At 32.7% G+C, this 16,244-nt stretch overlaps 1 protein-coding gene across 1 annotated transcript; it reads left to right on the top strand.

The window, feature by feature from the left end:
* The first annotated feature begins 1,108 nt into the window (after positions 1 to 1,108).
* LOC139880025 (sm-like protein LSM5) lies at positions 1,109 to 3,493 on the top strand. The gene is made up of 4 exons (XM_071865460.1): positions 1,109 to 1,236; positions 1,332 to 1,455; positions 3,041 to 3,113; positions 3,248 to 3,493. Exons 1-4 carry the CDS (start codon positions 1,203 to 1,205, stop codon positions 3,281 to 3,283), a joined length of 267 nt encoding a protein of 88 aa, XP_071721561.1. The 5' UTR covers positions 1,109 to 1,202; the 3' UTR covers positions 3,284 to 3,493.
* Positions 3,494 to 16,244: the final 12,751 nt, after the last annotated feature.

The raw sequence follows: 16,244 nt of genomic DNA, 5'->3' as shown, positions 1-16,244 counted from the left end.
CAGACTGCTGGGTTGCAGACCAAGCTCCTACGTCATGCGGGTATTGTTGGTCTTGGTCATGCTTTTGAAGATGCATTGGGTCTGTTTAATAATACGGTTGGGTTTGATATTTTAGGTAATCCGAGTGAGGTCGCTGCCCCAATACTCATGAAGAAATTGGCAGATGTTTATTTCACAAAGGTTACCGCTTCTGCAGAATCCACTTTTTCGTTATCTCCCCGACAATCGGCCTTATGGAAATCACAGCAGGGTGTTCACACCTCTGCTTGGCTAAGGGCAGTCCCTATTTTGGGGTTGGGTCAGACGATGAACGCAAAGACTTACCGATGTGTGTTGTGCTACCGGTTAGGTGTTCCATTGTTCTCTATCTCGACGGCATGCTCTGCCTGTTCAAGGGTTTTTACTGGGGATATTTTCGGGGATCACGCGGTGTCTTGTGCTGGTATGGTGGGTATTAAGCATCGACATAATATTGTTCGGGATTCCTTTGTTGATGTTTGTTATCGATCTGGGATTTCTGCGAGAAAGGAGGTTGACATTGGGTTGTCTGGAGGGAACGACAGGGCCCTCAGACCTGCAGATGTGTTACTTTATTCCTGGGATTGTGGTCGCGATGTCTGTGTTGACTTGACAGGGTCTTCTCCTTTGACACAGTCTGGGCTTTCTGACTTTGTCCCTGGACGTGCTGTGGTTGAGGCGGCTCGTCGGAAGCGGGTCAAGTACGAATCTTGCTGTCAGGCGATTGGTTATGGTTTCATTCCTTTCTCATTTTCTTCCCTTGGGGAATTAGAGAAGGAGGCTGTTTCTTTGCTTAAACGGGTTTAGAAGAGTTCGATGACGCAAGATATTGGTGCCGGTGCTGCTGCTCATATTTTTACTAGGATAGGTTTTGCTATTGCTAGAGGTGTGGGGGCCCAGATTGTCTCTAGGCTTCCCACTAATTTTTTGTAAGTTTTAAAACTTTTAAGTTTATTATTATTATAATAATAATAATAATAATAATAATAATAATAATAATAATAAGGATTAAAGGATTAATTAATTAATTAATAATAGGATTAATTAATAGGATTAATTAATAATCCCTTAAAAACACATAAAACCCCAATTCAACTTTGGGCACTCATTGGGGGAGAAAAGCCTCGCTTCAAATCAAAACACACATACCTGAATCCTTCAAGCAATTCAGGTCAAGCGAATCAATGGCGCACAATCCTTCACAGCTACTTCCCTCAGGTCCAAATTCCATATAACCCTAATTCTTTTTAACCATCTTCTATGTATATGTAATTTAAATCTAAAAAGGTTTTGTGTTGATCATGATAATGCAGAGTTGATAGATCGATGTATAGGCTCAAAAATATGGGTGATAATGAAAGGAGATAAGGAGCTGGTTGGTACTCTCAAGGGTTTCGATGTTTACGTCAACATGGTTCTTGAAGACGTCACTGAATAGTCAGTTGCATTTCTCACTCCAACCCCCTAATTTATGCTATAATTATCATTTTTTAAATTAATTAATAGTAAAGTATAAAATTGTGTTCTTTCATATTGTAACCGATTAATGGATGTTTTTGATTGTTGAACGATTATGAAGCAATCAAATTCGTTCCTAATACCAGATCCTCACTTAGGGTTCCTGTCAACAAGATGCAATCGACCCCCATTGAACTCCAAACCCCAAATTTTAGCAGCTTTCAAAGTGGCATTCGTCCCCCTCACTTTTAGGGTTGTTAATTTCAATTTTATAACATCTTCGGTATACATCACCAATTCATCAGTTTTCCCCTTCCTACCTTTAAACACTCTACAATTCCTCTCCTGCCACAAATGGTACACAGCAGCAACAATAGTAATTCGATTGATTACATCCCAGATTTGACTTCTAAAAGGATAAACACTTAAAGTATTGATAGTGTCCTGCAGATTTCCAGGCAAACCTCTAAACAAAAGTTTCTTTTTTAACTCAAGCCACACTATTTTCGAATAATCACATTCAAAGAATAAGTGCTTAGTTGAATCTTCACATTTTCCACAGAGATCACACTTAAAACTTTGGCTAGGATACCATTTCATCAATTTATCTTGTGTTGTGAGCCTATCAAGGATGGCTAACCAAGTAATAAATGCATGTTTGGGGTTAGCCTGTTTAGGGCTTTATGTATGTATAGCTTGTGTATTTGGGTGATGGTTATTCCCTGCCCGTGTATAAGTTTTTGTGATTAATAGAATTTTCTTTTTGCAAAAGCAAAAAAAAAAAAAAAAAAAAAAAAAAAAACCCGATTATGAAGCAACCTTTTAGGGCTTGTTAAAACCCTAGGAAATTAGGGTTTATATGTCAATGGGTGAATTGGTTTAGTACATGATGTCAAGTTATTTGCTGACTTACATTACTGGTTAAGTAGAGCTTAAGCTGTAGATACTAATTTTTTGAAGGTTTGATAACAAATTAGACCTATATAGTTTGGGCGTTTTCGATGTATTGGTGCTCTGTACCACTGTATCAAGGTTTGATCTAAAGCACCTTCAGTCTGTTTTAGTTATTATGGAATAGTTAACATATGTTCACAGTTTCATTAGTTTTATCACATCCGCAACATGTGTTAATATCATTGTTTTGATGAACTTAATAGGTAGATCTATTTGACCGTTTCCATGTATAACTTTACGTGAAATGGCTTTTAGTTGTATGTACTCTTTGGTAAGGATTTTGTAAAGCCAAGATTACTAGGATTTGTGAAATAATACCCGATTCCGCAGTTCTTGTTGATTTTTTTTCTGATTCGTGATCCTATAACATTCAAAAAATGAAGTATTGAATTAGAAATTGAATTACCAATATGTGATTAGTTTCTGTATATAGGAAAACAGTTTGTCTTTTGTTCTTTCCCGTTTGGATACCAAACTCATTTTATCAAAGAACTCATGCTTCTCAAGCTGTGGATATAATTTTTCCCATATCCTGCAGTTCTCATTGTTTGTGTATGCAACTGGTTATAGATCCAGCACTTTTGTGCTAAATGACTTCATTTTGTTACAGTGAAATCACACCTGAGGGGCGTCGGATTACAAAGCTTGACCAGATTCTGCTCAATGGAAATAACATAGCAATCGTAAGTCCCATTTTTGATTAAAATTGAATTAATTCTTGGTTTTGGTTACAGCCTTGGTTTACAGATTCAACATAAGCAACACAATTTGCACTTTCACCCCTTCTGACGGCACCTGTTTTGTTGTGTTGATGCAGTTGGTTCCGGGTGGTTCTCCAGATGATCCAGAATGAGTACGATAATCATATTGGTTTGTTGAATGATAGGGTGCTTTTTAAACCCATGTTGGATTTGGTTATGGCTTAAAACTATGGTGTCCCTTGTATGACATTCTAGAAATAGCTTGTAAACAATTGTTTTATATAGTTCTAAACATGACCTTTATTTCATGTATGTGCTAAAACTTTATAAAGCCAGAAGATCAGAGCCTGAAAGCTGTAAAACCTAGATGTTCAACAATATATTGAATCTATTCTTGTCAACAATATATCTTTCGATTCACATACATTTTGTGTGTTAGGCCACTTGCAGCGTACCGTGAGCCACCACCGCCACCAATCGCCACCCAGTCACCACTGCCAGTGGCTCCTGCAACGAGCTTAACGGCTTGTTTTGGTGGGCCCCACATTGCTTTTTTGTTTTTTCCTTTTCAATTTGCAAACGGCTATTTTTTTTTTTTTTTTTCCTTTTAATACACAACTACTATATATATTACCACTTCAAACAAACAAAATCACACCAACCTTCCATTCATATTTTACAAACAAATAAAAAAAAAATTCAAATGGATATGGATGATTTATTGAATTCTCATTGTGAGAGCGAGAGCGTGACGGATAGTGATAGCGCAGAGTCCGATTCCGATGAAGATTTAATTCAAAACGGTTACAACACGCTTAACTTACTCGATTCGCTTGATGCAATGGACCAAGAAGATGAAGCTCGAAATTCTCGTACAATTATTAGAAGACGCCGGTTACAAAGAGATCGGATTGTGTTTTTTTTTTATTGTGTTTTGTTTTATTTATGTATTGTTTTTTATTTTTTTAATATGTAATGTTTTTCATTTTTAATAATGTAATGTTTTTATTTTATTTAATAAAATGTTATTTGTATTAATTTTTTGTATTTAAATAATAATTTTAAATTGGTTAAAGTTTGAAATGGAGTGTATGAGACCACTCCCTATGGTTAGTTACCCGCTCATTACCCGTAGTTACCCGTCATGAACCATAGACACGGCTTAGTTAACCGCACTCACCATGGATTTAATGGAAGAGTTTTGGTTAGTTATAGGAATTGTGGGTCCCAGTGACTTTTTATTGTTAGATTTGATGCTTTATTGCTTGTACGTTGTATATTAAGAGGACTATTGTTTTAGCCATGATAGGGAGTGTTTAGTTATGAGTTAGTTATAGGATATTGGTGTTGATGTGGCGCTGATGTGGAAGGTTAAGAGGATGAATAGTTTAGTTACGATAGGGAGTGGCCTGATAGTGATTGTTTAGTGAAAGGAATGTTAAAGTGTTTGTGCTGATATGACGCTGATGTGACAGTGAAAATGTTAGTGAAAGAGTTGAACGATTGCAAGTGGCGTTACACGCATTTGATGCAGCAACATATTAAATACACAACGATAACAATCTCTACAAGTTTAGCCAAACTGAACCTAACAAGTCCACATCCATACCATAATTACCACATTCTTCTCAGCACATCCTAAATTGACTAAAACATATACAAAAACCAATCAACTAGTAGACGAAGGTTAAAATTACATGACAATGACACTTGTCAGACACAATTTATTAATTTTTGTATCGTTAGTCTATGTATTTTCGTTTCAGTTTAAACGTTTGTATTTACCTCCCGCTCAAACTGCGGGAGAGTATTAGAATATTATGACCGACCCAACCCAAAGTATAGATGGGCTCGGTCCATTAGGGTTAGAATGTATCATTGTAATGTCTATATATAGTTGACGAATAATACAATACAACCTACGAGGTTACAATTCTATAACAGTTAGTTCAGTGCCACATTATTACTATCTCAGAAATAATGTGTATGTCAAGGTCGAAATGCTTTGCGCACTAGTGTTCCACATGATTAGGAAGGTAAACTCACTATATTATCATTTATCATAGTACACTAAAGTAGCATTGAAATGAATTATGAACTTCGCGACTTAATTGATTACTTTACTTAATTTTTTTTCTAAATTGTGACCGAATTATAGATTTTTCTTATTTTATCTCTTTTAATCTCTTTTAATTATTATAAGAGGAGTATTATTTCTCTTAATTAAAGAAGCTTAGCCCTTTATGATCATAGGATTATTTAAAACTTTTCATCTCAACCATCCATTACCCTATTAGCTAACAAAAAAACAAGATTAGCTAATCATCCATTACAAAGTCTAAAATACCCTCAAATTAAATGGTCAATTACATCAACTACCATTTAGTCAATAATCCTAAACTGTATCTATGTTTATCTCACGAACTAACCTAAATGGGCAACTAATACATCAAAAAAATTACGCTCACACTCCGTCGATCTTCCATGAAATTCATCCTTGTTGCAACAATCATCATCTCCAACAGGAATCATGCGATTAGAGGCTGATGGATCACCAACAACTTAAACCCTAAATCAATAAATAAATTTAATTTTCATATGGATCGATCAGTGCCCTTAGCTTCGAATATCGGCATATGTACCAGTAATATATGTTATGTGTGGAAACGATTTCTGAGCTTCGAATTGTCCCGAGGTCCTCATCAGGTATATGATATCATCAGGTATATGATATCTTTATGAGTATATCTATGGTTTGTATTTTAATTATAATTATATTAGACCTATATGTAAATAAAATGTTTCTTTGAATTCTTATATATTATTGTTATCCGAACTTGAGTCACATATAAATAAAATTAAAAGTTGTAATGGCGTGATTTTGTACATCTTTGCATTTAATTGATACTGGGCAAATTCATATACCATATTTAAAAAAATCTTCAAAATTTTCCTGGTCAATGGCAGGATCATTCTAGAAAAAATTCAAATGCAAAAAAAATTGTAAAAGATTTCACTAAAACAGCTGTTATGCTGTTTATTTTTGGAAAATTTAAATTAATTAGCAACAATTACGATTCAACGAAATCAATTTGATGAATTGTATAAATACCATGCTACACCAGTCGATTATATGCACTCAAATCTGTTTTCTCTTTAAGCATTTGATCAATTTACAAAAAAAAAAAAAAAAAAAAAAAAAAAAAAAAAAAACGTAATGGCTGAAGTAGTTCAACCTACTCCTTTGAACTTATTGACAATTGATGTTAATGGTGCTGTTGTTAGGGTTAAGGCTTTTGTAACATGGAAAAAAAACCCTATTTCAATAATCCTAACTCAGCAATGTCACTGGAGATGATTCTGATCGATGCTCAGGTGGGAAACTATGTGTTCATTTTATTTCTTAACGATTGGGTAGCATGTTACACAAATATTTATTTCACGTTTTTTGTGCTCTCAAAAAATTAGGTTATTGAATAATCATATTTTTTGGGTTTATTTATGAATTGTTTGCATTAATTATTCTGTTTCATGTATACCAGGGCAATAAAATCCGAGCTTCTGTACCGAAGAGGTAGATTTCGTTTTATGAGCCGACTTTCGTTGAATGCAAATACCTAGAATTGTCCAACTTTGGGGTTGTGGACTGTGATGATAAGGTGAAGTTAATACCTAATGCTCTTAAGATAAGCATCTTTAGATCGACTACTATTACCGTGTGTCCTTTGTTCGACATTGCAACCGAGGAGTACAATCCAGTTCATTTTCAAGAGCTGTTGGAGTGGAGATTTTCAAAGGATGCAGTTTTTGGTATGAGTTGTTAACCCTCATTGATTTTATTTGTTTTATATATTTTTAAATACAACTATGCAGTTCATGGTAAATGATGTCTAAGATTATTACATATTTTTAATAATTACATATTAGGCTGAAATCGCTTTTATGTTCTTTTAAACCGATGTTCTTGGTGCATTGGTTGAAATGAAACCAATGCGTATCAAACGTGTGAATGGAGTTGATAACAAGTCGTTGGAGTTTACTTTGAAAGATAACAGGTATTATTCCTGATAAAAAAACATGAACTGGTATAAAAAATCCATTAAATATTTCAAACTTATGTATGTGTCATGTGCAGTGGTATTGCGATTAGGTGTGTGTGACGATCGCTCCAAATCCATATGGACGAACACGTCATTCATTGATTTCATTGCGAGGTATTTGACCTCTATATGATACGTTTTGTAAACATTGCATTCTTTTGAAAATGCACACCATAAATGAATATTTAAATCAAAGGTTTTCGACATCTGATGATTTTTACATATAGACAATCACCATAAATAATATTTTACAACAGTACTTCCGTTGACAATGCAGTCAAAATAAGATACATGGTGATGATTTGGTGAATGCAATGTTTCCTTGAAAAATATGTCATGTAAAACTCCATGCACATAGCTTGTCTAACATCTAAGCAAACAGCGGAAGACTTCTAGGAAACCTGAGAATAAACATGCTAACAAGTGTCAACACAAAGGTTGGTGAGTTCATAGTTTTAATATTACACATAATCCGTATATCAATGTGGATTACAAAAGTCCAGTTATATCATTCAAAACGTTTATCAATATGTTTTAAATAAAAGGTGGACCACAAGATTTCAGTTGTTTCATCCAGAAACGTTTATCAAAATATTCTACAAAATTGAGCACCCTGGTAACTAAACCTAACGTATATATAATTTGTACCCTTTGTATAATCATCTTAATAATACACGCCAACCAACGTGTACGCTTCTCAAATAGCATACGTCCGTTAAAAGGCTAGCACTCTAGCTCGGACGGGGATATCAAGCCCTATGGATCCATATACTACTACTCGCGCCCACCAGTTCTTATAACTGGCAGTTAACAGTTACCAAAGCTAAGGGATTTTCGGTTCAAACTCAGTGTAGAATTTAATATGTACTTGTATCCATTGCGTTTAAAATAAATTGCATGTATTCTCAGCCCAAAAATATATATTGCAAAAGCAATTAAAAAAAAGATCAATGAAACTCACGCATATAAATATTGTATATCGGTTAATAAAGCATTTGCATGTATTCTCAGCCCAAAAATATTTAAAGTATTTAAAAAGGGATACTATAAACTCACACATATAAATCTAGTATTTTCAGTATTTATAAACAGTCGCATGTATTCTCAGCCCAAAAATATATTGAGTAAAAGGGATCATATGAAACTCACTGTTTAATATTGATATACAATATTGTAGAAAAGCACGTAGACGCATCAGAGATGATAAACACGAGGTTTGATTCACAAAAATACCCTCGAACATTACCCATAATTTCCTTGGCAATAACCCATATTTTCCTTAGCTCTAGCTCGCTTGGAAACACGTTTTGAAAATTACTTGGACAGCACTCCGTCGTAATATTTTATGTACATTATTATTTTTGTATCGCAAAAATAATAACACTAATAATAAAAAATAATAAGATTAATAATAATCTTATTAATAATAATAATAATAATAATAATAATAATAATAATAATAATAATAATAATAATAATAATAATAATAATAATAAATAATAATATTACGGAGTATATCTATATTTGTGTATGTGTGTGATTATCTCGAGCCAAAACTGCAATTTATAGCAATCATACCTGAAAAAGTACCCCATGCGATCGCATGGGATTTGTGCTTCAAGGCCATGCGATCGCATGGAACCCTGGGACAGCTCACAAATTTTTAACTTCTTGTTTGTCGACATAATTTTATATTATATATAATATATTTAATTTATATAATTAATTATATATTATATTAAATTCACATGCATAGTTGACTTGTAATTTTTGTTCTGATAAGTCGTATGTCATCACTCGACTTATGTCCCGGTTCCGGTTTTTCGAACGCCCTTTCGTACGCTGAGAAAACTAGTACTTTTCGTTTCGTGACTCGTACCTTTGTCAAAATATAAACTTAAATTATCCCTAAATTATATCACTCAAAGTGTATTTTAAACTTTCGAGTGTTTTGGTCATCTACTTTTATAAATTATTACTGTAGCAAGCCAATTTTTACTGTAGCAATTCACTGTAGCAAAGTCAATTTCACTGTAGCAAATAGTGATTTTTACAAACACTGTAGCATTTTGGGTACTGTAGCAATTTGAAAATACTGTAGCAAATTAGTGTTTTACTGGTTCATCTTAAACGCTTTAGTTAACTTATCTGAATATCAATTGAATCAATAAACGAATGTTACTATCGTTTACTAAATAACTTTAAATCATATATATTCAATTAGATATATAAACCAATAAGTTTAATGTACGGTATCATGCAATTAAAACATTGTTACCTTTTCAAGTTATAGTATATATGTATATATTTACATATAATTGTTCGCGAATCGTCGAAAACAATCGAAGGGTTTTTAAATATATAAAAGTAGTTCAAAAATTTTGAGATTCAGTTTTACAGACTTTGCTTATCGTGTCGGAACTGTTAATCATACAAAGATTAAGTTTAAATTTGGTCAGAAATTTCCGGGTCATCACAGTACCTACCCGTTAAAGAAATTTCGTCCTGAAATTTGAGTGAGGTCGTCATGGCTAACAATAAAAATGTTTTCATGACGAATATGAGTCGATAACTAAAGTTTTATCACGGTTGAATAATATAGATACAACAATCCAATTACTAGAAGTGTATGAGAGAAGTTATCGTAATCAAGTGAAATGGAGAATAGAGATGCGTCTTACTCTTGATGTAGTAACAATTGATTTCCGGATTTTAAGGAATAGAAAATCTTCATAATCTAAATAAGATTTAATTCTTCAGAATTTGCGGAAATTAGGATTTTCTTCGATTAAATGCGTAATATGCCTCTATTGCTGCGTCCGATATTTTGCTATAAATTGACCTCTTCCGTTTCATTTATTTTCAACACTCCTATAATATTCTTTCTTATTTCATACATCCCAATAGATTGTGAAAATGCTTAATCCAGTTCTGATTCTTGATATTTTCCTGGCTATCGTATCCTTCATTCTTCTTTTTCATCTGCCACCAGAGGAAGTTATTTTCTTCTACTATTACCTTGGGGTTATAGTGTTTTTCATTCTCCCTTGTCTTTATATTGCTATACGCATTGATATACACGGTTTGTAATTTCGGGGTTGTTATCGGGCTTTATATTCTCCATTATATTTCGGAGCTTCATGCTTTCGTTTTCTCTTCCCGACCTTAAGTTAAGCGAATAATGGTCTAGAATTCGTAGCTATTCATTTCGGAATGAACATAGTTAATGTTCTAAGAAAGAAATTGTAATGGCACGATATTGATTTGTCAAATTATTAGAATATCTGGAAAAGACCGAATCATCAAGAAAAATATTTTCTTGATATGTTTAGAGGTTAAATAGAATGAAAGAGTTATGTAACATGGTTCATGATGAGGGTATGATCTGAGAACCTTTATCACGTTCCATTAGAAACTCAGCATGACTTACTGTAATATAATCACGTTGATCAAGTGTCATTATATTATACTAACTCATGCTTCAGCTCCCAACACCACTTTCAAAATATTCATATTTTAAACTTGAAAGTTTCAGAATTTAGAAACTAAAATAGTTTCTTTTATGATATAACACAGATATCGCAAGGAGAAAATTGATTTCCGATACGAATGATTATGAAATTATCTCCAGAAATATGGAGGATATTTATAATGAAAGATTCGATGATATATTAGAATTTCTAATGTCAGAGGATGATGAAGAATATTGTCCGCAAGGGTTTAGATTCAGAAGCAAGGTATTTGTTAATGGCTTCAGCAGATACTGAATCATTTGGATTCTTTGAAGGCAGATTTCATCCTTGTGATTTATTCACAGCCTCTTTCATACTTTGCTCAATCCGTTTTCCAGTTCCAAACTTTCTCTTTTTCTGAGCTTTGCCAGCACACTATCCTTTATCATCAAACTTTTTACTGTTAAGGTCGTTTATAGTTTTTGCTGCTTCATCAGCATTTTTTCAAGATTTCGAGAACTAGTTCGTAGTTTAAGGTGTTTTTCAGAAACTTCACATTCGAAATCTGTAAGTCTAGAAGATAGATGTTATCTATATATAACTGTTGTCGTAGAAAATGCTGCGAGATTCAAAATACTGATTGCTAATTCCCGATAGTTGGTATGGCAATCACCGTTGCAAGATGTGGATGAGTACATGATACAGTTTCAATGAGTATAAGGATTTTTCGGAAGGTCAAAGATCAATGAAGTTGTTGGTAAATTTACTGCTAATGTGGTGGAACATGAAAGGTTCTCTAGTAACGAAAACGTATATACCAAAATTACAAGTCTGAAAGGTCGTCGTTGACTGGTTGAATGGTTGATAATACTGGATACTTTGAAAAGGAATTACAAGGTTATTTTTGGTAAAAACAATACCAAAGGATCTTTCACAGTTTTGAAGTCAAAGTATAGCTTTGAAAGATGTAGAGATCTAAGAATGATTTCACCGGTTCAGAGTTATGACTCGGATTCTGATCCGTCAATATCAGAATATGTAATTGAATTTGTATGAAAACGATTGTATATCGCTGTGAGCATAGTTAATAATTTTTGAATCAAAGTTGAAGAATGTACAATATAATATATTAATTCTGAACTTATATATTTCCCGAGTATTACCTACCCGTTAAAGATTTCACAATTAATACTTTGTACAAAAGAATTTTTATTACCGTTTTTATGAAAATATATGTATGTATATTTTCTTCATATGTAATACAGATTTAATGAGTTAATATCATATTAAGCTCATTTATATTTCGGCTTGAATTAGAAATGAATAATCTCTAAAATATTAAAGATTACATAATCTTTGCGGAGTATTTCGCTAATGAAATCAATACTTCATTATTTATTCTTATTGATATTTCCTCAGTGAATCATGTTGGTGCTTATGGAACTCTTGCTAACTTCGCAAGGTAAAAATGATGTTTTCTAGAAAGTTTCGAGTATATCGAAATTGAAAATGTAAAATCAATTATGTAATTGATTAATACACTTGGTTTATTATGAAATAGAATTCATTGGGTTGAAACAGAGATTGTATTTAACAAAGGTTAAGTTGTTAAGGAAGGATGTACATCATTGCATATTAGTAATATGAACTAACCGAATAGTACCTACCAGTTAAGATTCACACGTAATAGCTTAGTACGAAAAGATTTATTTTGATTTAAAAATTCATATATATTAAATATACATAAAATTTCTTCAGGGAAATGAGTTAATACTTCATCGGTTATTGTTGCTGGTATTTCTTGGTAACTACGGTGCGTATGACTGATAAGGCTAAAAAGGAACATATATTTCATAGCATTATCCCCCAAGAAAGACAGGATTTTAGTTGTAATTGTTCCATATTCAAGTAATATTCGTTTATATTTAATAAGTGCGAAGACAAAAGGCGAAAACGAAGAATTGAAGACGGAAAGGTCCAAAATGCTCAAATGTACAAGATACAATTAAAGTGGTTCAAATTATTGATGAAGAACGTCTAAAAATGACAAGAGTACAAGTTGCGGAACGCAAAGTACACGATATAAAATAATACGCGAAGACGTCCGAAAATCCGGAACCGGGACCCGAGCCAAGAAGAAACGCCCGACGCAACGGACCAAAAATATCTAGTCTACTATGCACAAGAATAAAATATAATATATAAATAATTATATTAATTATTTATATATTTATATTTATTTTAAATTATGTCGACAAACAAGAAAACAAAAATGATTGAGCTGGATTCTGATGGCCATGCGACTCGCATGGATTTATGCCTATTTCCCATGCGAGTTGCATGAGGATCAGAATCAGGCCTGATCTATAAATTTGCCAGTTTTCGTTCGTTTTAAAAAGACACCACACACAAACACATAATAATAATACTCTGTAATAAATAAATATATATATAATATATATAGTATAGTGTAGTTTTATATTAGATTAGTTCGGGTTATGTAAAGGTTATTTTACGGGTTTTAAAGTCGGAGCTCTGTCCGTGTAACACTACGCGATAAATAATCAATGTAAGCTATGTTCTTCTTTTTAAATTAATGTCTCGTACTTAAGTTGTTATTATGCTTATTTGAACCGAAGTAATCATGATGTTGGGCTAAAATACTAAAATTGGGTAATTGGGCTTTGTACCATAATTGGGGTTTGGACAAAAGAACGACACTTGTGGAAATTAGACTATGGGCTATTAATGGGCTTTATATTTGTTTAACTAAATGATAGTTTGTTAATGTTAATATAAAGATTTACAATTGGGCGTCCCTATAAATTACCATATACACTCGATCGGACACGATGGGCGGGGTATTTATATGTACGAATAATCGTTCATTTAACCGGACACGGGAATGGATTAATAGCCACTAGAATAATTAAAACAGGGGTGAAATTACATTCAAGGGTAATTGGTGTAATTGTTAACAAAGTAGTAAAACCTTGGTTTACACGCAGTCGATAACCTGGTGTATTCATTAAACAAAGTATTAAAACCTTGTTACAATTCGAATCCCCAATTAGTTGGAATATTTAACTTCGGGTATAATAATAATTTGACGAGGACACTCGCACTTTATATTTATGACTGATGGACTGTTATGGACAAAAACCAGACGGACAGATTAAATAATCCAGGACAAAGGACAATTAACCCATGGGCATAAAATTAAAATCGATACGCCAATATCATGATTATGGAAGTTTAAATAACCATAATAATTATTTTATTTTATTTATTTTACGCACTTTAATTTTTGTCATTTATATTTTTGCATTAGACTTTAATTGTGACTTTAAGATATAAAATCGACAAACCGGTCATTAAACGGTAAAACCCCCACTTTTATATATTATTATATATATATTTATATATTTTTGTACAAATATAATTATATAAAAATAAGTGTTTCATAAGCCCGTCTCCCTGTGGAACGAACCGGACTTACTAAAAACTATACTACTCCGCGACTAGGTACACTACCTATTGTGTTGTAGCAAGGTTTTGGTATATCCATTTTGTAAATATTTAATTAAAACTTGTTAAATTTTGTAGCATTCTGTATTAAAAATATACACTATTTCGTAACCTCACGCTACATCACCAAGTTTTTGGCGCCGCTGCCGGGGAACCGGCAAAACATTATTTATGATTTTTAGAAAAACAATATAAAATTAAAAAAAAAAAAAAAATAATATAAAATCTATTAAAACCGAAAAAAAATATATATTAAAATCTATTTTTAAGTTTTTATTATTTATAAAATTATTAAGTCTTTTTATTTTATTTTAGTTTTTAAAAATTAAGTTTTTATTTAAATTATATGTTTATAAATATCTTATTTTTTAAAACAGAAAATAAAATAAATATAAATATAATACAAACTGAACCTGTCATTTGACCCCCCTCATTTGAACCGGCTCTGGAGGTCATGCGACTCGCATGACCCTTAGCCTGAACCCCATGCGAGTCGCATGAGGGGTCTGACAGGGCCACATACAACCCTACTTTTGCATTAAATACGGTATATTATTTAATTTTATTATATTTAACCCTAGTTAGTTTATTTGTTTAATATAATTAGTTTTTAGTTTTATTTGTATTTTACTTTTAATTAGTTTTATTAATATATAAATTGATATCTTTAATAAATAATAATATAAAAATTATATTTTTATAAAAATTGTACTTTTTACCATTTTTTTTATATATTTTTATATTTTGTATCTTTTTATCGTTTTAGCGTAATTTGTGTATTTTTATTCGTTCGTGCTTAGTTTTAAGTCTAGTTTTTGTCGTAGTTTTAATTTTTATTTCTAGAATTTTTAGGCTTTGCCGTAAAATCCCTTAAGTGCTTATTCCTTAGACTAAGATTTAGGTGCTTTAGAATTTTGCGACGCCGTGTTTCGACGTTTTTCTTTCTTATTTTTATTTTTCGACGTTTTTCGACGCGCAATCTATTTCTTTCTTATTTCTCGACGCTCTAGTTTTTAGGACCTAGAATTTTCTCTACTTCTTATCTAATTCTCAAAACGGAAAGAAAAATTATTTAAGCGGTTAAATTAATGGACGTTGACATTTTTCTGGTTCGTAGTAATAGTTGGATTTGTTAGTGGCTAGTTGTGGGCTTCCGATTTAAAGGGTCCTGGCTACCTGCTGCATCTTTTGGCTATTCGAAACGTGGGCAAAAGCAGAAAAGTCTATTAATTGGATAACTTATATAAGTTTTTCTAAATTTTATAACTAATAGGATAATTCGTGATTGTACCACATTGTAGCTAAAATTTGGCCATCGCAATAAAATGGAAAATTTTGAAAGCAAGGCCTTGGAAACTCTTTTTGAACTCCAAAATCAATTAAATCAATACTCTCAACCGAGTGTTGATGACAATTCATTCAGTCAATCTTGGATCGCGAACGATGAAACAATAACTGGTTGTGAAATCTGTGGAGATTATCACTCAACATGGGAATGTTACTATTACGTTCCTATGGAAAATTACGCACCCACAGAACCTGCATGGAACGATTATGAAGAACGCAATTCAAACTGGGATTATTCCCAAGAATATATCCAAACTCAACAACCAGAAGACGAGGAAAATTACGTGTCCGAAAATTCTTTAGACAATATGAAAATCAAACTCGAAGAACTTGATGCTCAAAAGGAACAAATGAGAGAGTTTGTAAACCGGCAAGCTGAAACTCTATCAGATTACACACCTGTTGATCTGAGGAGTCGTGTGCAAGAAAATCTCAAATCAACGAATTTTGATGAATTCGAGAGCTCCGAAATCACCAACTCTCCCGATGATAATTCTTATTCAGCCTTACCAATTTCACAACATATCGACACATTAGCCTCTACCGACGAAGAAGATGTAAGGGTAACAAATTGGTACTCTTGGGAAAACGATAACGTTGAAAATTTTACCCCCGAGACCAAAACGAAATTCACCATTCCACAACCTTCCAACCCAATATTCTCAATAGACGAGTTATCTACCCAA

The sequence above is a fragment of the Rutidosis leptorrhynchoides genome, chromosome 1 (genome assembly GCF_046630445.1).
Source record: "Rutidosis leptorrhynchoides isolate AG116_Rl617_1_P2 chromosome 1, CSIRO_AGI_Rlap_v1, whole genome shotgun sequence".
In the NCBI taxonomy this organism is placed as follows: domain Eukaryota; kingdom Viridiplantae; phylum Streptophyta; class Magnoliopsida; order Asterales; family Asteraceae; genus Rutidosis; species Rutidosis leptorrhynchoides.
Note: the sequence above shows the minus strand (reverse complement) of the source record. Positions and strands in the feature narration are given on the sequence as shown.